The 21,410-nt window shown below is 57.4% G+C and overlaps 1 protein-coding gene across 1 annotated transcript in view; it reads right to left on the reverse strand.

The window, feature by feature from the left end:
* Positions 1-1,341: 1,341 nt before the first annotated feature.
* Positions 1,342-21,410, reverse strand: part of LOC111145500 (zonadhesin) — a 31,580-nt gene continuing 11,511 nt past the window's right edge. The window contains exons 14-43 of the mRNA XM_022500393.1: positions 20,582-20,706; positions 20,221-20,366; positions 19,506-19,646; positions 19,024-19,131; positions 18,767-18,936; positions 17,971-18,173; positions 16,664-16,805; positions 16,084-16,331; positions 15,673-15,853; positions 15,346-15,457; positions 14,900-14,994; positions 14,191-14,367; positions 12,749-12,957; positions 12,339-12,483; positions 11,778-12,025; positions 11,521-11,685; positions 11,191-11,315; positions 10,557-10,852; positions 6,328-6,539; positions 5,678-5,819; positions 5,066-5,313; positions 4,470-4,599; positions 4,121-4,298; positions 3,668-3,841; positions 3,260-3,399; positions 2,636-2,835; positions 2,402-2,540; positions 1,987-2,127; positions 1,535-1,640; positions 1,342-1,441 (exon numbers count right to left, since the gene is read on the reverse strand). Of these exons, the coding sequence (XP_022356101.1) occupies positions 1,342-1,441; positions 1,535-1,640; positions 1,987-2,127; positions 2,402-2,540; positions 2,636-2,835; positions 3,260-3,399; positions 3,668-3,841; positions 4,121-4,298; positions 4,470-4,599; positions 5,066-5,313; positions 5,678-5,819; positions 6,328-6,539; positions 10,557-10,852; positions 11,191-11,315; positions 11,521-11,685; positions 11,778-12,025; positions 12,339-12,483; positions 12,749-12,957; positions 14,191-14,367; positions 14,900-14,994; positions 15,346-15,457; positions 15,673-15,853; positions 16,084-16,331; positions 16,664-16,805; positions 17,971-18,173; positions 18,767-18,936; positions 19,024-19,131; positions 19,506-19,646; positions 20,221-20,366; positions 20,582-20,706 (4,946 nt within the window). The remainder of the gene's footprint in view (positions 1,442-1,534; positions 1,641-1,986; positions 2,128-2,401; positions 2,541-2,635; positions 2,836-3,259; positions 3,400-3,667; positions 3,842-4,120; positions 4,299-4,469; positions 4,600-5,065; positions 5,314-5,677; positions 5,820-6,327; positions 6,540-10,556; positions 10,853-11,190; positions 11,316-11,520; positions 11,686-11,777; positions 12,026-12,338; positions 12,484-12,748; positions 12,958-14,190; positions 14,368-14,899; positions 14,995-15,345; positions 15,458-15,672; positions 15,854-16,083; positions 16,332-16,663; positions 16,806-17,970; positions 18,174-18,766; positions 18,937-19,023; positions 19,132-19,505; positions 19,647-20,220; positions 20,367-20,581; positions 20,707-21,410) is intronic.

A 21,410-nucleotide genomic window follows, 5' to 3' on the forward strand; every position in this document is an offset into this window, starting at 1 on the left:
TCCCCTCCCTTGATGAACCATCACCCATGTTTTGCACACCCAAGGGGTCTGGGAGGGACTCTCTCCTGCCAAAGATGGAGGGGGCCTGGGTCCCAGAGGAGGAGGTCTCTCTGGAGGATGCCAGCCCAGGCCAGCCCTTTCCCCTGCCAACCAGATATCTGGGCTAGATAAGGTGACCTCAAGTTCTTGAGGCGAGGAATAGAGGTCAAGATGACAAGACACAAATGAGTAACAGGTAAACAGGCAAACAGGAGGTGAAGGGAGCTGACATGGGGGCAGGTGTGCAGCAGGGAGCCCCCCATGCCCAGGCTAAAGCACCAGCCAGCTCGTAGAACCCCGAGTGCTCCAGCCATGCCCAGCTCCAGAGGGCTCCCTGCAGCCAGCCTGGTCAGGGGCCATACATTCCTCCTCGGACCCCTCCCCACCCAGCTAGGAACTCAAATCCTTAAACATAGGGGGCTTCAAGGGTCATCTCAGAGAACAAGCACAGGACCCAGTGTCCTGCCTGCTTTGGTACCCCCCCCCGTCCCTTGGGGTCTTCCATCCTGACCACCCCAACCCCAGCTGGTGGCCTTCCTTTCCTTCTTGGGGCCCAAGCAGGATATCCCAGCCCCTACCCCCAAGCGGGGACCTGGCTGATGGGCCCTGGCTGATGGGACGCACGGGACCCGGGGGGAGGGGTCAGGAGGGATCAGAACAGATGCCCTTTGGCCTCAGGCTGAGGTTAGCCGGCCACTCCTGCTAGGATGGGGCTCCGAACTCCTGGGTCCCTGGACCCCACCCTCAATTGCCATAGTAACCCCTATGCCCTTTTGGGAAATGGACTGATGCAGAAGGTGGAGGCCTCCAGAGGGTCACAGGCCATCGGCCCTTTGGAAAAAGCCACATTCCCCATCCCCAGCCTGCACCTGGTGATTAATCTCATTGTCGGAAATGTCAGAATCCTCAGGATCACCTTCCATGGCCCCAGGTTCCTGGGAAGATGGACAATGCAGTCTTTTCTCCTGTTGCCCAGAAGCCAGAGGGCTGGACGCCCCGACCCCAAACGACTTTGTCCAAAGCACAGGCAGACCTCGGTCCCCCCTCCCGTCCGGACGTTTTGCAGGGCACCCAGCCCTAGCCTCCCCCCACCGCCCGCACCCCTGGGTCCCTCCCTCCTACTCCATTCTCCTGCCCCAGGGCCCACCTCACAGACCCTTCCTCTACCACAATCACGTGGAAATTCACATTTCAAAAATAAATTTTATTTTCTCTCTCCTTTTTTGAGGACAACTCAAAACTGAGAAACTTGAACCACATGGTCTGGAACAAAATCTGAGGAGAAAAGTGAGAAAACCTGTATCAGAGGCAGACTCGGCTCCCGGTCGCCAGGGTGCTGGGGCAGGAATGGTTCTCACCAGCGTCTGCCAGCCTGTCTCTGTTCTGGCTCTGCATTTTCTCCCTGGGGGTTGTGGGGAACAGAGGAGGGTAGGTGCCCGCTCCCCTGCTGACTCATCACTACCCACCCCTGCTCGTCCCTTTTCCCAGAACTCACCTCCTCCTCCTCCCCTTCCTGGAAAGACATTCTCTGGTCACTGCGGGCACCAGGACCACCACAGGCACAAGCATCCCCAACAGGACAGCCACAAAGTTGGATGCCCCTGGGGTGCAGGCAACGGAATGTAGGGATAATGGTCAAGAAGGCATGGGGGAGGAGACACTCATTGGATCCTAAGTGGCCATCCAGAAAGGATGGCCACCCCTAACTCACGGGGTGTGGCTAGATCTCCCTCTAGGGCTGAAGGCTGCTGCTCCAAGGCCTTGGCACCATACCCCTAGGATCCCTTTGAGTTTCTGGACACACAACTCCCATCAGCCTTGTTAAGGGGCCCCGTTCATCCCGCTGGTCCCCTAGAGTCTGGGCTGCCATCTTGGCCAGTGCTTCCCAAAGACCAGCCTTGGAATCCCTTTCCTCAGTTACCTGGGAGCTTGGCATGAAGTTCTCACCTGGCTTTCCAGGGGCTGGCCCATCCCGGGGCTCCGTGCAGAGGTGTCCCCCATAACCAAGTTCACACTCACAGGTGAAATGGGTTCCCTGCTCCCAGCACCGCCCGTCATTCTGACACGGGTTCTGCAGACACGGGCTTTCTGTGTGGATAAACGGGGTTATGGAAGGTTCTAGAAGGATACCCACAGCCAGAGAGAGGGGAGGGCATAAGGAGCTAATGCCAGGAAAAGGCCCAGCCCCGTGCCTGACAGGAAGCAGCTGTTTACTCCCTCGGACCCTCCTGAGAAAGGAGCAAAGAGCGGGACTAAGTGGTCCAACTTCCTGACAGTGGCAGCAGGGGTCTCGGGCACAGGACACAGCATCCACCCCCCACAGGCAGGGGCCGCTTGAAGCCCCAGACAGGTCTAGGCTCACCTCGGAAGCAGCCACGAGTGAGGTTCGCCAGGGTGCAGATCTCCCCAGCACGGCAGCTGAGGGGCTCACACAGCAGCGCCCCAGAGCGGGCACAGGTGCAGCGCTGAGAGCAATCCTCAGTCACAAAGCTGTCACCCCGCTGCAGAGGGGAGAAGGGCCGGGAGGAGGCAGTCTGGCTTTCCTCCCTCCTCCGATTCTCCTGTGCCCGCAGGGCCTCCCCATCCCCGCGCGGACCTGGTAGTAGACTCCGTTGCTGGTGCAGCCACAGTGGGCTAGGGGGAGGCTCTGGGCACCGCTGTAGACATAGCCCGGGAGGCTGGCACAGCCCTCCACGCAAGGGCCCTCGCAGTCCTTAGGGGCCGCCAGGTGGGCACAGGAGGCCGGGCAGGGGGTCATACAGCTCTGATAGACGGTGTTGGCCGGACATGCCAAGGCTGACAGGAAAGTCGGAGTGAGCGGGTGGCCAGGCGGGGGCGGAGCCAACAGGTATGGGGACCACGGGGGCTGGCAGCTGGAGGGGGGACGCCGTCATTCACCAGAACACAGAGCTTGGAAGAGGGGACCGGCTTTGGGGGTCTTTTGGTCTGACATTGAAGTGTGCTAAGGAAGCGGCAGAGCAAGGCTGGGCCCGGGCAAGAACTAGAACGGGACGGGAGGGCGGGGCTGGGGTGAGGCTTCTTGGGCCCGGCCGGGGCCGAGAGGGAGGCTGGCTGGGGAGGACGGGGTCCTCGGGGAGTCAGAAGTGGAGGACAAGGCGGGAAGCCCGAGGCGGGCAAGGGCGGGGGCTCAGAGCCGAGCAGGGGGCAGAACCGGCCTTGAGGGTCAGGGAGCAGCTGCTGGGGAAGGTCAGTGCCTCACCGCATCGGGTGTGGTCCCGCCAGCTGGCCAGGGCGGCGCCCGCCTCCTGGCAGATGATGGCGTACCCGCTGAGGACCTGGCATCGCAGTTCCTCCTGCTCTCTGGGGTTCCGGGCGGCACACAGATCAAACACACAGTGCCTGGGGGCAGCAGGGCGGTTAGGGGGCTGGCAGAGGTGGGGAGGCAAGGAGACCCAGCAGAAAGACAGCGGGCAGGGTGTGTGTGTGTGTGTGTGTGTGTGTGTGCGCCCGCGTGCGTATGTGCATGAGTGTGAGCGTGTGGGGAGGGGAATCGCCAGGAACGGAAGCCACCAAGAGAAAGAAGTGAGCCAAATGGGGCTTGGATCACAGAATGGGCAGCAGGACCCAGAGAAAGGCCACTTCCATGTGGCCTGGGGCCTTGACTCACTCCTGGAAGGGCTCGGGGGCCACAGTCTGGTGACAGGCAGCAAAGGGGCCCTGGGGGTCCACCAGCACCCTGCACGCCTGGGTGCTGTTGATGAGCTCCAGCTGCTCTGGGCCGCATTCTGACACATGATAGCCTGACTCCTTCTTCTCCTCCTCTTCATCCTCTTGTATGGCCCTGGAGCAGGGACCAAGAGGGGGCCAGGTGAGGCCCCTGAGGACCATGACCTTGGGAGGAAGTGGTGGGGGGAGGAATGGGGAGGCACAGGGCACAGCCTGGGGCCCGTAGGGCCGGTGCCCCCGCAGTGGGTCTGAGGCAATGGCAGGATGAGAAAATGGGGCCCTCGGGGGTCCTTCTCTGCTAAGGACATGGGGCGAGCGGGCGTGGGCAGGCACCGGGCTGATGTTTACCTCCCCAGGGGCCAGGCCTCCGTGCTCCGAGCCCTAGCCCTCTCACCTTGAGAAACGGGCGAGGTCAACTCCTGTGATCCTCTGTACCTCCCAGCTGTTGCCGAAGGTGACCAGGTTCTGGGTGATGGTGCCGTCGGGCAGCGTAAAGTCATTACTCTTGTTCCCGTCGAAGTTCCCGCACAGGCCACGCACGAGCCCCTTATACTTGTTGGGCAGCGTGATCACTGCAGGAGGAAGGGGGTCCAGAAGTGAGGCTCCCCCCCTCCTCCCCGCTGCTCCTGGCTGCTCCCCTGGCACTGGGGGCTCCTCACTGTGGCTGGCCTGCCGACGATGTGGCTTTCCCTGACCCAGCGCAGGAACATCGCCTCTGCTCTCCCCTCCCCGCTCTCAGGTACCTGCGTTTTTGCCTCCATCGAAGGTGACAACCATCTCAAAGTCAGTGATCAGATACAGGCGATGGCCCCGCAGGGCGACCTGCAGCCGGTCGCTGGGCTTGTAGGGGATGGCCGTCCTCTGGTTGTTGACCTGGAGAAGGCGGGCGGGAGCAGCCGAGAGTCTGGAGTAAGCCTGACCTCTGCTGCCTCTCTGCACGGCTCGGTATCTGGGTGCCATCATTCTGAGGTTCCCCAGTAGGCTTTGCTACCCCATGTGGCAAAGACCTCCCCAAGGTCGCCTCCCTTTGCAGCCATAACCTCTTCCTTGCAAAAACATTTGACTGAGCGGGTGCCCCCTGTACTACTCAGCCCAGCTTCCCCTTTGAACCCCCTCTTCTCTCCTTCCCTCTCCTTCTCCCCATCTCTCTCCAACCTTTTGCTCCATCCCACCACCCTCCTCTGCCTCTGAGTGTGGGCACCGATTCTGAACTCGATGGCGAGGCAGCTCAGGCCAGGACCTTCCCGGGGAACAAGGAGTCCTGGCTTTACCTGTGTTCAGGGGCTTCCCACGGCCTGGCCTGCCTCCCCAGCCCCTCCTGGCCTGGCCTGGCTCTTACCACCAGCTCCAGATGAGCCTTGAGCTGGACTGTGTAGCCGTAGACCATCACGATGATCTCATGCAGGTAGATAGGGCTCCAGGATGAATACACTTTGTTGCGCCCTTCCACGACCAAAGGCACCACCCCAGCAGGGAGCACGCCGATGGCCTTTATCAGCGTGTAGGTCATGCGGCCGCGGAAGAGGTAGCTGAGGCCATCAAAGGTACGGTAATGGGGGTCCCCGTAAATGGAGCATTGGTCCGACTCTGCCAAGAAGGGCCAGCCCTGAGAAGGGACCCTGTCCAGATATAACACACACACACACCACACAGCCCCATCCCTCTACGGTCCTGATGTCTCTGGTCACCCTCCCTCTTAGCCCTGGGCTCCCTGGCTACCTGACCTTGAGCCTTCTCTCTTTCTCAGCCCCAATGATAAACCTGGCCCCATCTCCTGTTTCTGCACTTAAGAGAGTGAGTCCTGGAGTCGGCCGCAGAGTTGGTGACGGCCCAAACAAGGCCACAGGTCCGCCCCACACCCAGTGCTATGGCCCCTTCGGTCTCCAGACCTACCCAGCCTGAGCCCCTCGGCTCCTGCCTCTTGCTCCACCTCTCTGGTGGTCTCTCTTACTGTTAATTTCACAGCTGCCAGTGCCCCTGGCCTTGGGCTCGCAGTGGGAGCCAGGGGGGCAACTGAAGGGCTGGCAGTGGACGGTCCCCAAGGTGCAGACACAGCTCCTGGTGCAGCGAATGGAGATCCAGGTCTTACCCTCCTAGAGAAGGCATGGGGAGAATCAGGGAGTGAGGAGGGAAGGGCCAGTTCCCCTTCTTCCCGCCTGGTCAGCCGAGGCCCACGGTCTGAATGGCTTCGCTGGCCCAGGCTGGAGGCAGTCACAGGCCACCTGCACCCTGATGTCCCTGTACACCTCTTAGAGGCATCACGTTTGGTGTCTTACATATGTTGTTCAGGTCAGGAAAGTACCCAACTCACAGATGACAAAACTGAGGTAACACCCTCATGGGTGGTACCCACGGGATTTGAACCAAGGCCCCCGCTCCTTGTGCTATACCAGACCCCATCCCAGTTGTTTGGATTCATTGGATCCCAAACCACCATGCACCCCTCAGCCCAGCCTGGCCGGACAGCACACTGCCCGGTCACCAGCCTGCATCCCCCGGGGCCAGCCACAGAGACATGTGTGCCCAGGCTGACAGAAGAATAGGAAAGCAGAAAACACCAACCTCGAGGTGTCCCCACCCCTACTTCCCATCCCCACTCACGGGGAAGGAGCTGCCATAGTCGTTGATGCAACCACATTGACTCCTGGTCACACACCGCTGCCCACTGAGCACATAGCCGGGCAGACAAAGGCAGCCCTCCTTGCAGGTGGAGGGGACTTTGGGGCCACTGCACTGGCCCATCAGGTCCAAGCAGGAAGGTGAGCAGGAGGGAAGGCAGGTGGAGTAGCGGCTGTGGGCAGGACATTCCAGAGCTGGGGGAGAGGGGGGGTAAACATTTACTGAGAGCGGGCTCCGTGCCAGGCCCCAGGGAAAGAAAGGAGTAAGAACGGCCCTCCCAGTGCAGTGTGGGAGACGGAGGTCAGCCAGCAGCCACGGTGACACAGATGCGTATGGTCAGTGAGCGTGGGACAGGCGTGTGTGTGTAACAGGTGCACAGAGCACAGCAGCTTCACTCTGTTGGAGAGTTCCACAGAACCCTTTCCGGGAAGTACCTGTGATCACATGGAAATGTGGACAGAGAGCGAGAGTCTGCAACATAATAGAGAAGTCGGTCGTCCCTAAGTGAACGGATATGATGCAGGTGATCCCAGTACAATAAACCAGCAGGATTTTGTTCGGGTTTTTAGTAGGGCGAAAAGATATTAAAGTGGAGAGGAAGATAGGAACAAACCAGAAAAGCCAGGAAAACGTTAAAACAACAACGACAAAACTAGAAAGGAAAGACAAGAAAAGAGCAGTGAGGAGTGATGTCCCTATCAGAATTGAAAACACAGTTGAAACTCTCAACAGTCACAATACTGGGTTACTGGTAAGTGGAGACAGACGGAGCAATGGAAGGGGGAGGAAGCCCAGACAGGAACCCAAATACGGAGGGGAACTTAGTATATAATAAATCATGTCATCTTGGTCAGTGGGAGAAGAGACTGGCGATTTAAGAATGCTGGAGAGGGGGGCGCCTGGGTGGCTCAGTGGGTTAAAGCCTCTGCTTTCGGCTCGGGTCATGATCTCAGGGTCCTGGGATCGAGCCCCACGTCGGGCTCTCTGCTCAGCAGGGAGCCTGCTTCCTCCTCTCTCTCTCTGCCTGCTTCTCTGACTGCTTGTGATCTCTGTCTGTCAAATAAATAAATAAAATCTTTAAAAAAAAAAAAAGAATGCTGGAGAGGGGGGCGCCTGGGTGGCTCAGTCGTTAAGCCTCTGCCTTCGGCTCAGGTCATGATCTCAGGGTTCTGGGATGGAGCCCCGCATTGGGGTCCCTGCCTGACAGGAGGCCTGCTTCTCCCTCTCCCACTCCCCCTACTTGTATCCCCTCTCTCGCTGTGTCTCTCTCTGTCAAATAAATAAATAAAGTGTTCAAAAAAGTGAGGGTCCAGTTAGCTCAGTCCATTAAGCCTCTGACTCCTGATCTTGGCTGGGATTGTGATCTCAGGGTCGTGGGCTGGGAGGGGGTGCGGTGCTATGCACTCAGCGGGGAGTCCGCTTCTCCCTCTCCTCTGCTCCTCCCCCATCTCTAAAATAAATAAAATCTTTTTTTTTTTTTTTAAGATTTTATTTATTTGTCAGAGAGAGAGCACACAAGCAGGAAGACTGGCAGGCAGAGGCAGAGAGAAAAGCAGGTTCCCTGCTGGACAAAGAGCCCAGTGCGGGACTCGATCCCAGGACCCTGGGATCATGACCTGAGCCAAAGGCAGCAGCTTTAACTGACTGAGCCACCCAGGTGTCCCAATAAATAAAATCTTTAAAAGAAAAACAAACAAACAAACAAAAAAACCCAAAGGTAATTTGTATCTTATATTGTGCACCAGGATAAAAATCCCTGTGGATAAAACATTTATTAAAAAAGAAACCAGGGGCGCCTGGGTGGCTCAGTGGGTTAAAGCCTCTGCCTTCGGCTCAGGTCATGATCCCAGGGTCCTGGGATCCAGCCCCACATCGGGCTCTCTGCTCGGCGGGGAGCCTGCTTCCCCCTCTCTCTCTGCCTGCCTCTCTGCCTACTTGTGATCTCCGTCTGTCAAATAAATAAATAAAATCTTTAAAAAAAAAAAAAAAAGAAAAAAAGAAACTATAAGGGTAGGGGTGCTTGGCTGGCTCAGTTGGTAGCCCCACATTGGGTGTAGAGCTTACTTAGAAAGAGAGAGAAAGAAAGGGAGAGGAAGGAAGGAAGGAAGACAGACCATGTTTTGCTGGAGCAAAACATGAGCAAATTCTCTAACTTTGAAATGTGTATTTGGGGCACCTGGGTGGCTCAGTTGGTTAAGCGACTGCCTTCAGCTCAGGTCATGATCCTGGAGTCTCGGGATCGAGTCCCGCATCAGGCTCCCAGCTCCACGGGGAGTCTGCTTCTCCCTCTGACCTTCTCCTCGCTCATGCTCTCTCTCACTGGCCCTTCTTTTCTCCAAAAAAAAAAAAAAATGTTTAAAAAAAAAAAAGAAAAGAAATGTGTATTTGTCACTATGGCTCGAAATGCAGAAGCCACAGAACAAAGACTAACATATGCTATCCCACATACACATACATATATACATGACAAAAAAAGTCAAAGATGAAAAAATGAGAACTGGAAAGATGTGTGTAGCTCATAACACTAATAGAGGGTTACTCTCGGGGCACCTGGTGGCTCAGTCGGTTAAGCATCCCGCTCTGGATCTCAGCTCAGGTCTTGACCTCATAGTCATGAGTTCAAGTCCCACGGTAGTGAGGCCAAATTAATAATTTAACCAATTAAAAATTAGTTAATTAATTAAGTTATAAATAAAGAGGGGCACCTGGGTGGCTCAGTCAGTTAAGCATCTACTTCGGCTGGGGTCATGATCCCAGGGTCCTGGGATCGAGCCCCACATCAGACTCCCTGCTCACCAGGAAGCCTGCTTCTCCCTCTCCCGTTTCCCTTCCCCACCCCTTCTCTTGGGCGTTCTGTCTCTCTCAAATAAATAAATAAAATCTTAAAAAAAAAAAAAGTTCCTGGAGCGCCTGGGTGGCTCAGTGGGTTAAAGCCTCTGCCTTCGGCTCGGGTCGTGATCCCAGGGTCCTGGGATCAAGCCCCCGCATCGGGCTCTCTGCTCAGCAGGGAGCCTGCTTCCCTTCCTCTCTCTCTGCCTGCCTCTCTGCCTACCTGTGATCTCTGTCTGTCAAATAAATAAATAAATAAATAAAATCTTTAAAAAAAAAAAGTTCCTGAACCTTGTGAATGTATCACATGCTAAAAACACGTTAATGGGGCACCTGGGTGGGTCAGTGGGGTAAGCCACTGCCTTTGGCTCAGGTCATGATCTCAGGGCCCTGGGATCGAGCCCTGCATCGGGCTCTCTGTTCGGCAGGGAGCCTGCTTCCTCCTCTCTCTCTCTCTATCTCTCTCTCTGAGCAGGGAGCCTGACTTGGGGCTCCATCCCAGGAGCTATATTGAGGGGTTGCCTGCGTGGCTCAGTGGGTTAAGCCTCTGCCTTTGGCTCAGGTCATTATCCCAGGGTCCTGGGATCAAGAGCAGAGAGCCCGATGCGGGTCCTGGGATCAAGCCCGGAATCGGGCTCTCTGCTCAGCAGGGAGCCTGCTTCTCCCCCTTCTCTCTGCCTGCCTCTGCCTACTTGTGATCTCTCTGTCAAATAAAGAAATAAAATCTTTAAAATAAAAACACGTTGACCACTGTCTTAAAGTTTAAAAGGTTCTGGAATTACATAATGTGATCTTTGCAGAACCTTGTAAAGATCCTACAAAAACAGTAAACTGTATATACTTTTAAATTGGTGAATATCATGGTATATGAATTCTAACTTGAAAAAGAATTTTTAAGAGCTACAGAAGAATGCGCAGGAGTCTGCCAGGTGACAAGAAGAAAGAACTTTCCAGGCACAGGGAGCAGTGTGGATAGAGGCAGGGAAGGGTGAGGAAAAGCAAGCCCTGTACGGTGGTGGGGGAACGGGGTGGTCTGGTGCAGGGGGTGGGCAGGCTCACAGCGAAAGGGGCGAGAGAGGACAAGCCAGGACAGACGGCAGGGTCTCAGATATCTCCGAAAGGAGCTTGGATTTAACCTTGGAGACAGGAGCCATGCAGGGGAGCAACTGTCACATCTCCTTTGGAAAAAAACAGGTGATGAGAAGTTGCCTGTGCTGTCCCGGTGGTAGGGGTGCCGGCTGCGAGGGAATTGTGAATGAACTACATCGGAACGAGGTTAGGCCCAGGTCAGGAACAAGGGGAAAGGAGGACAGGCACTTTAAGGGGTACAGAGACAGAAACGAGGTGTGGGAGGGTCTGCAGTGACCGTAGGGGACACTCACGGCAGAAGCTGCTGTTTCTCCAGATCGGGGGGTTGAGGCCCTGGGCCCGGCAGGCGGCCCCAAAGGTTTCCAAAGATTCACAGAGGGCGCGGCTCAGCCTTCCAACCTGACAGAGGCTGTTGGTACAGTTGAGCAGGAAGGGCCTGAGGACAACGTGGCTGGCACACTTCGCCCAGGCTGGAGCCTGCAAGGCCGTCTGGCACTGCTCCTGGGCTCTGACTAGGTCAGCCATCCTGCAGTTTGTATCTGACTTTTCCTTCAACTCTGCTTGGACCGTCTGGTCATCTGGTTGGCATCTGCAGAGGAGAAAGAGATCATCAGAGGGACAGCCACTGCCCCCACCTGTGAAAATGACTTGGCATTCCCCAGTAACTTGGAGGACCCCCTTGTCTTCACCAGGAAGCTGGAATGAGCTCTGGCCACGTCCCCTGCAGCCTCCGTCCCCTCCCGCATTTTGAAACCCAAAAACAGGGAAGACTTTCATGTCTCCCCTGAGAGGTTCCCAGGACCCAGAAGCCATCCTCTGTCAAGGTACAGACAGACAGGAAGGCTCCGGTCCTCCTAGCCCCTGCCAGATAGTCTGGGATCCCAGCTTGCATTCCTGCGAAGGTGGAAAGGCTTTGGGGACAATTACTTGGGGTCAGACTCCCTATCTTGCCAACTGTCCACCAGTTCAGTGTCATTCTGGGCTAGTTCATCACTGGGCATCATGAGCTCATCTTCGTCCTCGTCATTGAAGTTCCCGCACAAGCCACAGACCTGGGTGGGGGGGCAAAGGGGTTCTCAGTGGCCGGCCAGGGGCAAGCAGAAGAGCCTTTCTCATGGGCGCCTGCATTTCCACTCCTAAGAAAAAGGCGCCCTCCCTGCCCTCCTCCTTTCTGGGGAATGACCACTTGGGTCTGTAGAGGGCTCAGCGCCCTCTGGAGGTGGGCTCCCCGGGAGAAGAGCTAGGGGTTGCCCCCACCTTTTGGTAGTAGGCTGTAGGGAGCTGGACCTCTAAGAAGCCCTTGCCATCAAACTTGACCTGCAGCCCGATGTTGACACTGAGGATGGTGTAGATGCCACTGGCATTGATTCTGACCCCCCGAATCTGGTGGGTTGAGGGAAGGGTGGCCTGTGTACCGTTGATCTAGAGAAGCAGGCAGGGCAGGTGAATGGGAAGAAAGACAGATGTCGCGGCTGGCGTTCTCCCTCTCCCACCCACGCCGCTGCCCGTCTCACCAGCACGCGGTGGCCCTCTCCCAAGGTGACCCGGGTGTCAGAGATGTCAATATGGAGCCTGTAGAGGTAGAAAGCAGCCGAGCGGCCTCTCCGCTTCCCGTGCTTGCCGCTGATCTTGAAGAAAGGTAGGTCCACGGTGGAGTGGCACACTTTCAGCAGGACGTAAGTGCAGGTGTTTTGGATGGTATGGAGAATGCCATCGAACGTCACGTACGGGGAGCGGTCCGAGGTGCGACACACTCCCATGCCTGGCGAAGGGGGAGGGCTGAGGAGCGGTCCAGCCTCCACGAGGAGGAGGCTTGGTGGCCGGGGCGGGGGGCAGGGGTTGTTGTCCCGTCAAAGCTCGTGGCTGAGAGAACCACGAGGGAACCCGAGGAGCCCTTCCTGATGGCACAGGGGTCAGCATCCCCCGCCCCAGCCCCCCCACAAAAGGTCTTCAGAAAGGCAGGGAGGGGAGCAGGGTGCTACGGGTGGGTGGTGGGAGAGGGGGATGGGGAACCCAGGAGAGCAGGCGCCTGGGACTTCACAGGTGGCCCCCCGCTGCACTCCAGGGTCTCCTACCTGAGCTTCGGCAGCGCAGCAGGCCGTCCAGGGGCCGGCACAGCTGGCCTGGCTTACAGGTGCTCTGGCGGCAGGAGATGCTGCTGTGCGTGGAACAGGTGCAGAGCCTGGAACATGTGTTGTCTGTGTACCAGCTCTCCCCGACCTGTGGGACGTGGGCATCAGCAGAGCCAATGGAAGCCTAGAAGCCGGCGTCGGACTGAACTCCCCCACCCACCCACCAGCATCCCCCGCCCCCAGGGCTTGCTGCCCTCCACTGCTTCTCTCCATCCCTAGCCTTCCTCAACCTTTTTGGCTTCCGGACTTGCTGCTCAGCCCCCTAGACTGCTCCCCACCACCACCACTACCCCTGCACAGGCTCTGAGCCCTCCTGCCCCCCAAATGTGGGACGTCGTGGTCTAGCCCCTCACCGGATGGTAGGAACCGTCCTGGTGCACGCAGCCACACTGGCTGAAGGGCACACAGGAGGTTCCGCTCAGGACGTGGCCTTGCTGGCACTCACAGCCCTCCGTGCAGGGCAGTTCCACGGGGCAGTCTCTTGGGGTGTTCCGGCTGAGACAGGTGGCCGGGCAGGGGTTGGCACAGGGGTGGTAGCTACTGCCAGGGGGACACTTCAGAGCTAAGAGAAAACCAGAAAGAAAGCAGAAGAAAGCCCTGTGAGGAAGGGCAGTGATTTCCAGCTGCCTGACCTCGGGGCTGAGAGTGCCCGAGAATGTTCCTCAGACCAATGGATACACACAGCGAGGTCTATGCATAGGGTGGGATATTTTTCAGCCTTAAAAAAGACACTCATGGGGGCGCCTGGGTGGCTCAGTCGGTTAAACCACTGCCTTCGGCTCAGGTCGTGATCCTGGAGTCCTGGGATCAAGTCCCACACTGGGCTCCCTGCTCAGGAGGGAGTCTGCTTCTCCCGCTGACCTCGCTCCTCTCATGTTCTCTCTCTCTCATTCTCTCTCTCAAATAAATAAATAAATAAAAACCTTAAAGAAAAAAAAAAGGCACTCTGGCCCACGCTCCGACGCGGATGAACTTTGAAGACATGCCAGGTGAAATCAGCTGCTCACCGAAAGAGAAATACTGTGTGATTTCACTTATATGAGGTCCCCGGAGTTGTCAAAGTCACGGACACACAGCAGAACAGTGGCTGCCCGGGGCCGGGGCGGGGAGAAGATGGGGTCTGTGTTTCATGGGTGCAGAGTTTCAGTTCGGGAAGATGACAAAGTTCTGAAAACCGAGAGTGGTCACGGGGGCACAGCCCTGTGAATGTACTGGAGACCGCAGAACTGGGTATTAAAAATCATTAGGGGCGCCTGGGTGGCTCAGTGGGTTGAGCCTCTGCCTTCATCTCAGGTCATGATCCAGGGGTCCTGGGATCGAGCCCTGCATCAGGCTCTCTGCTCAGCGGGAAGCCTGCTTCCCCCTCTCTCTACCTGCCTCTCCGCCTACTTGAGATCTCTGTCAAATAAATAAATAAAATCTTTTTAAAAAATCATTAAAATGGGAAGTTTTATGTTATGCATATTTTACCACAATTTAAAAAGAAAGAAAAGTTTCTGGAAAAGAGAGTAAGGAAGAAAGGGAACGGGGCTGGCCCAGGTCAGACAGGAAAGACACAGAAGCAAATGAGGGTGGTGTGGGGTGAGGAGGGAGTCAGATAGAGGAGGCTCCCAGGGTAGGCAGACAAGCTGAGAAGGGCGGTTTGGCTTGGAGAGACTGGAAAGAGGGCAAGGGAGGAGGGTTCCCTGTCGGGCTGAGGGCCAGGCTGTGAAGGGAGAGCAGAGATGCAGACGTGAAGGAGAGGAAGAGAGAAAGGGATCTGGAGGCTTCGGGAGCAGGTGGTTGGGTCACTCACGGCAGAAGGTGCTGTTTCGCCAGGTGAGGGCCTGGCCGGCATGTGAGCATAGGGATGCGTAGGCCTGCAGGGACCGGCACAGGGCCAGGGAGTCACCTTTGGTCCCACACTGGCCATACACACAGCTGGCGAAGCTGGACTGGGGGGGCACCACCCCATGGCACTGGGAGAAGGGTCCTGGAGAATGAAACAACGGACCGAGGGTCGGCTTGGAAGGGAAAAGAACCACGTCACCACTTTGGGGTGAATTCCACACCCATTTCAAGGAAAACCCAGTAATTATTGGGGTGCTTGGGGGGCTCAGTCAGTTAAGCACCCAACTATTGGTTTTGGCTGAGACCAGGGTTGTGAGATCGAGCCCCGCGTCAGGCTCTGTGCTCAACGTGGAGGCTCCATGAGATTCTTTCCCCTCCATCTCCCATGCCTCTGCTCTGCCCCATGCTCACACTCTCTCTCTCAAAATAAATAGATAAAAAATTTAAAAACCCATAATTATTAAGAACTTACCATCTGAAATGCAAAAAAAAAAAAAAAAAAAAAAAGACTGATCCATCAGCGCTCCTGAGAACATCACCTCTGCTTTCCCTTTGCTTGCCTTCTTCCTGGCTTTCCCTCCCTTTCGTGTCTCATCCTTCCTCCCTTCCTGACCAGTCCCCCTCCTCGACCTCCCGCTAGGGGAGCAAAGAGTGGCCTAGCAAGGGATGCTTACCCAGAGGGTTCGTTAAGATATCACAATTCTTTTTCCAAATGTTTGCTTCTTTGTCCCCCAGGCATCTGGAAGGCTTGGCCCCCTCAACAAAGCAGCTAAACGAGGAGAGGGGAAGGGACAGGAATTTGGAATTGGAGGACACTTCCCAAACGCTGACGCAGAAGTGGAGGGGGAAAACAGGAGGGGGATAAGGACAGGGGAAGTAGGAAGTAGGAAGTAGGAAGGTCAAGTAGGAAGGTCAGAAGATGCAGCAGGAAGGAACCAGGTTAGCTCTCAGGATGGACTTCCCAAGAGGGCTCTCTTTGGAGATCAGTACACACAGGAGCAAACGGGAGCAAGGGAGGTCCATTCCAGGCTCAGAGAGATCAGAGATGCACAGAGAATCTCCCCCCAGGCTGCCCACTGAGGGCTCTCCCCAGGTCCAGCTCCCCGCATTCCTGGCTCACCCCGGTTCAGAGTACTCTGGTAACTTCCAGGCGACCCCCAGATGGTCAGAGCTGGCCACAAGCGTTTTGTTGGGGAGCAGACTGTCATCCAGGCTATTATTGTTGTAGTTGCCTGGAGGAGGGGCCAGTGAGAGGTCCATGAGGCACCCCACCAGCAGACCCAACCCGAGACCACTCCCCTGCCTCCCGGAAGAGTCTACGTCAACTCTTCCTCCGACAGACCAAGGTTCATCTCTTCTTCACCTAATTTAATGTAGAGATGAGCAGGACCGAGACAGACTCCTGCCCACTGTCCCTGCTTTGCCTGCAGGTGCCCGGGGAACTCACCACACAACCCACAGAGGCGGCCGGAGTAGGAGGACGGCACTGTCACTTCGACCAGGTGGCTCCCATCATAGCGAACTTGAAGCCCAAAGTCCGTGTAGAGGAGGATAAAGGAGCCACTGGGCCTTATGCTCACCCGGCCTTGAGCAGGCCACAGAGGTAGGGCCATCCGGCGACCATTCAGCTACAGAGTCAGGGAGGACGGTGGGGAAAGGCGCTTGGGACAAGGACAACGGGGGCCAGGACCAGGGATCAGACAGGGATGGTCACGCATCTCTGAAATTGGGGTTGCATCTGCTGGGAGCTACCCCTAGGGGATCTAGAAGCCGGACCCGCTCCCGCAAGGACAGGCGGAGAAGAACCGCGGAACCCACTGGGGATGTGGGGCCCGGGGAGGTGGGCGGAGGCACGCACCACGACCTTGTGGCCTTTGATCAGTGAGATTCTCAGGTTGAACACCTGCACGTGGACGGCTCTGACGTAGGAGGCCTCCAGGTTCCCACCGCGAAACTCATTGGTGGCGCTCACGACGAAGTGGCTCTCTAGCGACCTCGACTGGCAAAGTTGGGTCAGGACATAGGTGCAGGTGCCCGTGAGGTGGGTCAGGGCTCCGTCAAAGGTCAGGTAGTGGGGGTCCCCCGAGACACTGCAGGTGGCGGCCCCTGAGGTGGAGGAGATGGAATTCGCAGACCCTCGAGCCCTGAGCTGCCATCCCGGCCAGTCCACGTTGGAATGGAATGGGACCCGTAGCTCCTCCGTGTGGTCGGCTTGGTCTGGAAAGGCCAAGTGCGGGGACTGCCCAGACCTCACCAGCTCTGTGAAGAGGCTGCTCTGGCTTGGGCCAATGCCTTTCAGCGCTCCGCCCCCCGGTTCAGGCCCCAGCTCTCTGGGGTGCCCGCTTTAGGGTAGAGCCGTGCCCCTGCTTGAGGCCACGTGGAGAGTCTCCCCCCCCACCCCCGCTCTCCCCACCATCACCTTCCACCTGGCAGCTCACCGCGGGCATGACAGCCATAGATGCCATCCTGCTGACGACAGACCTCTTGGGCCTGGCACCTCCACTGTGCACAGCGAACCCTATTGTTGCTCTCACAGGCACAGTGCTGCTGGCAGCCGGGCTTGAACCACTGCTCCCCTATCTGGGGGAAGGAAGGGAGGGAGGGAGGGAGGGAAGGAACGGAGGGAAAGAGATCATTTCCAGGTCTGACTACTGGCCCCCGGCAACTCAGATCCCTAGCTTCCTCACCAGGGAGCCATTCCCATCATCCCGAAGCTCCAGGCTTAGCTGCAAAGTCTGGCCTTTGCCCATGTCTTCAGTCATTTACTTGTTTGCTCCTTTGCTATCTCAACAGATGGTTCTCTCTCTGCACTAGATAGATGTTAGGGATTCAGGAGTGAACTGGATGAATGATGTCCCTGCCCCCAATAGTTCACAACCCAGACCGGTGTGTGTGTGGCAGGGAGGGGAGGCAGTCAACAAGTAAATTAATAAATCAGGTGCCCCACATGATATGCACCCGGAGAAGACAACAGGGGACCCGATGAGAGTTTCCTGCCATTGACACAGAAAATAAGCACTTGCTACAGAAGTGTAGAGGGAAGCCTTCTGACTTTGCTTATCAGGGGGGGCTTCAAGGAGGAGGTGGCATTTGAACACAGCCTCCGAGCAGGAAGGACTCCCAACAGGCATGGTGGCTGGGAGGCAGAGCAGAGACAAAGGGGTTGCAGAGCAGGTGAAATTGACATGAGAGCAAGGCTCGGAGAGAGGGTTCAGAGGGCCAGCCCGGAGCGGGGCTGAGGGCTGTGACAGACGCCATTCCCAGGGACAAGGTGAGGGACAGGCAAAGAAGGAAGAGAGAAGCACGGCAGACGAGGGTCTGGCTCTAAATGCTGCCTCTAAGGGAGCGTGCGGACAGGGGCCCAGGTCGGCGCCAAAGTCCTTCTGCAGAGAAAGGTGTCCGTGGTGCGGAAGAACATGGTGTTTGGAAAGATGTTTGTGTTTGTGCAGATGACACAGAAGGGCCTAGGCCCTCAGAGGATGAGAAACTCTGGGAAAATGACTCCAGGGCATGGAGAGGAGAGAGCCAGGGGTCTCAGTTCTGCCGGCAGGCAGCGTGGGGAAAAGTTGCTAGGGCTCCATCGCAGAGCTGGAGAAAGAAATGGGGAAGCAGATCTGGCCCTGAACGTCCCTCCCCCAAGCTGTCTACACTGAGTGGCTTTCCGGCCTTCTGTCCCGCACACAGGCTCGCCCAGACTCCAGAACGGGAGGCGGCACAGCGGAGTGACCCAGTGCCAGAGGCTCACCTTGAAGTAGCCCACCGTGGGCTCGAGACACCCGCACTGGGACTGGGGGATGCACTGGAGACCACTGAGCACGAAGCCCGGGTTGCACTCGCAGCCCTCCACGCAGCGGTTCTTACAGGACATGCCCAAGAAGCTGGGAAAGCAGGTGGCGGGGCACCGCTGGGCGCACAGACGGTACCTGCTGTTGGGTGGGCAGGTCAGAGCTGGGGGAGGGAGAAGCAGACATGAGAAGAGCCGAGGGCAGGACAGAGACAAGGAAACGAAGTCTGTTGGGAGGCCACCATTCGGAGGGCCCCCTGCTAGAGGCTTTTGCCCTATCCCAAGAAGCAGGACCAAGGAGAGTGGCCTGCAGGGAGCGACCAAGAGGCAGGCCACAGGATGCAGACAGATCTGAGCATCTCAGCTGCTGTATAGACAAGTCCACAGTAGCAATCAGGGTGATGGAGAGCAGGGGGAGAACACCCACAGGGCCTCGATCAAGGGCATGGCTTTGCCCTACAGCCAGCTCCGCGAGGCCGTGAGGGGGCCGTGAGGCAGTCACAGGGCTCCCACTCATGCCGGGAATCTGCGTGTTCTGTGTGCAGAGGATAACCTGGGCACACATCTACACAGACGTGCGTTGCTCCGTATAGCCTCGAGAGGCTGGGAGGGCTCCGAGTTTGCCAGGGAGTGTGGTTTTTCTCAGTGCATGTTTCTGACCGCAGCTTTCCCTGCGTGCACGTGGAAGCAAAAGGGTTCCACCAGGGGTTCCCCTCAGCCTGTGAAGGAAGGGCCCCCACCGCTCCGCACAACTCACGGCAGAACTGGGGTCGCCTCCAAGGCTTCACCATATAGCCAGCATCCTGGCAGATCTCGGTCAAGGCTGCCATGTGGGTACACAGCCCTGATTCCAGCTGCTGGAATTTGCACATGTCAGACACGCAGTTCTTGAAGAACAGAGAGGCCTTGAGGTGAGGCAGACACGCCCTTGAGGAGAGAGGCCAGGTCAGAGGGAACGACCCCGGGTGCCAAGTGACCCCCTCTCACAGCCCTACCGTCCGTCCCCCTCCATACTCGAAGGTTCCGCGGGCATCCATGAGCCGTCCACAGAACTGTAATGCCGACAGACTGTTCAGAAAGCGCTGGTTGCAAGACGGAGGATTTGCCGGGTTCTTCTGGCACCTAGAAGGGACCCACCCCACGTGCCCTCAAGGCTCGCCTCCATCCCGCCCGGGGCCCCAACCCCAGCCGTATCGCGGCTCACAGCAGCCCCTAGCGGACGGCATCGGAACCCTGAGCCCGAAAGGAGGCTGAGGCTGAGCCAGCCTGGGAGGCTGCCCAGCGTCACCTGAGCACAGCAGAGGTGGGGGCGAGTGTGGTGGTGAGAAGCTCGTGAACTTGGCCGGAATGGGAGCAGGGAGAAGAATGACAGACGCGGGGGGCATTCAGGAGAGGAGAAAGAAGAAAAGGGGTGATACGGGTCGGGGTGGGTGCTTCTCAGAAGGGCAAAGGAGCAGGAGGGCAGACAGTGGGGGTGGGGGTGGGGATGTCCTCACTCCTCGTCCTTGTCCTCTGTCTGCCAGCTGTTGCCCAGCTCCTCCATGTCCTGAGCCGGGCTGCCATCTGGCTTCCGGTTGTCATTGCTACTGTCCCCATCGTAGTTGCCGCAGAAGCCACAGAGTTTCCTCGAGTAGGTGCTAGGGTCATGGGGAGAGGAGGCGGCGATGACGGAGAGAAGGGGCTCCAGTCGCCCAAGGGACCAGGGCAGAGAAGGGCAGAGCAGAGGCTTAACAGGTGCAGGCTGCGAGCCAGGGTGCGAGCCAGCTGCCAAGTGCACAAGGACCTCCCGCCCCTCAGCCCCTCACCCTGGAGCCATCCTTACTGCCCGCCTGGTCCCCTTCCGCTCACATCCCATCTTCCCACATTCCCGTTTTTTTTCCCTAGCGTTTGCCATTCACCAACTACAAAGGCATTCTTTCCCTTGTTGGTTCCTCTGGTGAACCACTCTCTCTTGAAGACTGGGCTCGAGAGACCACTCTTCCGAAAGGGGCGACTCCTTCTAGCACATTCCCAAAGCATTGTATGTATAACCTGCTATTATCACACTGTCTCCTCATCCTAAGGGAGGCCCGTCAGGTGAGGTGTTTCCTACCCTCCCCCATTAAGAGCTAGTGCCTGGAAGGGAAGGGGAGGCGGGTGGGGCGGGGAGGTCCTGGGAGAGGGAGGGAGAGCAGAGCAGGGAGAAGTGGCAGCAGCCTGTGCACCCCTCACCTGGGCACACTCAAATACAGCTGCTGGTCACCATCCCATCTCACCCGCAAACCAAACACCGTCTGCAGCTCCACAAATCGCCCACTTAAAGACAAGAAGACGCCTTTGGAAGGTATGGCGGGGAGGGTGACTTGCCGACTCCCAACCTGGAAGGTGGGTCAAGGGAAGAGACACACACACAGATGGGGGCGGTCAAGGAGAAACCCCCGCAGACACCCGCATCCACGCTGGAAGGCACGACAGCCCTCCCTGGTAATCCTTGGTAACACAAGGAATGCTCTGGAGGCTGTCTGTCCCGGAGGTCAGAGGCTGCCGGTCTGGAGGCACCGGCAGGCCTGAAGGGGAAAAAAAGGACACTCACCAGCACGCGCCTGCCCCCAAGCAGCGTGATGGTGACCTTGGGCAGCGTCACGTAGATTTTGCTCAGGATGGACATGCTTTCTTGTCCTCGACCCTCATTCTTCGCCACCACCCTGAAGAACGGCTCTGGGTGGGCAGCGGGATGGAGAGCACCCAGGGGTTCATTCAGCAAGCCTGCCTGCCTGCCTACCTTCCTTCCTTCCTCCCTCCCTCCCTTCCTTTCTTAAGGTTTTATTTATCCATTTCAGAGAGAGAGAGCTTGCGTTGTGCCAGCACTAGTGGCGGGGGGCAGGGGGCAGGTGGGCAGAGGGAGAGGGAGAAGCAGACCCCCTGCTGAGCAGGGAGCCCGATGTAGGACTTGATTCCAGAACCCTGGGATCATGACCCGAGCTGAAGGCAGACGCTTAACAACAGAGCCACTCAGACGTCCCTCAACAAGCATTTCTGAGTGTCCTCTGCACCTGGCACTGCAGGGATGAAGGGGTCCCCCCAGACCCAGCGTCAGCAGTTTGAGAGGGGAGGCGGGACCCAGATGTGACTGTCGACCTGCTTCTAGAATCACCTGTAACTCTCTTGAGACTTTGTCTCCGGTAAGGGACTGGGACACCCTCCAGGGCAAGGATTTTGTAAAGCGTTCTCTCCTCCCTCTATCGCCAATACTTCGGGCAGGCGCTAGCTAAACGCGGGCCCAGGAAACGGCTGGTAAAGAGAAGTGTCTTACCGTGCACTGTCCCCCCCCAGTCTGGTCTTGCGAAGGTCCTGCTTCTGGGGTGGACCTATCAACCCTCACTCTGCAGAAGGTCTTGTTTCCATCTTGTGTCTCCTCGCTC

The sequence above is a fragment of the Enhydra lutris genome, unplaced genomic scaffold (assembly GCF_002288905.1).
Source record: "Enhydra lutris kenyoni isolate GAN:26980312 unplaced genomic scaffold, ASM228890v2 scaffoldscaffold13, whole genome shotgun sequence".
Lineage (NCBI taxonomy): Eukaryota > Metazoa > Chordata > Mammalia > Carnivora > Mustelidae > Enhydra > Enhydra lutris.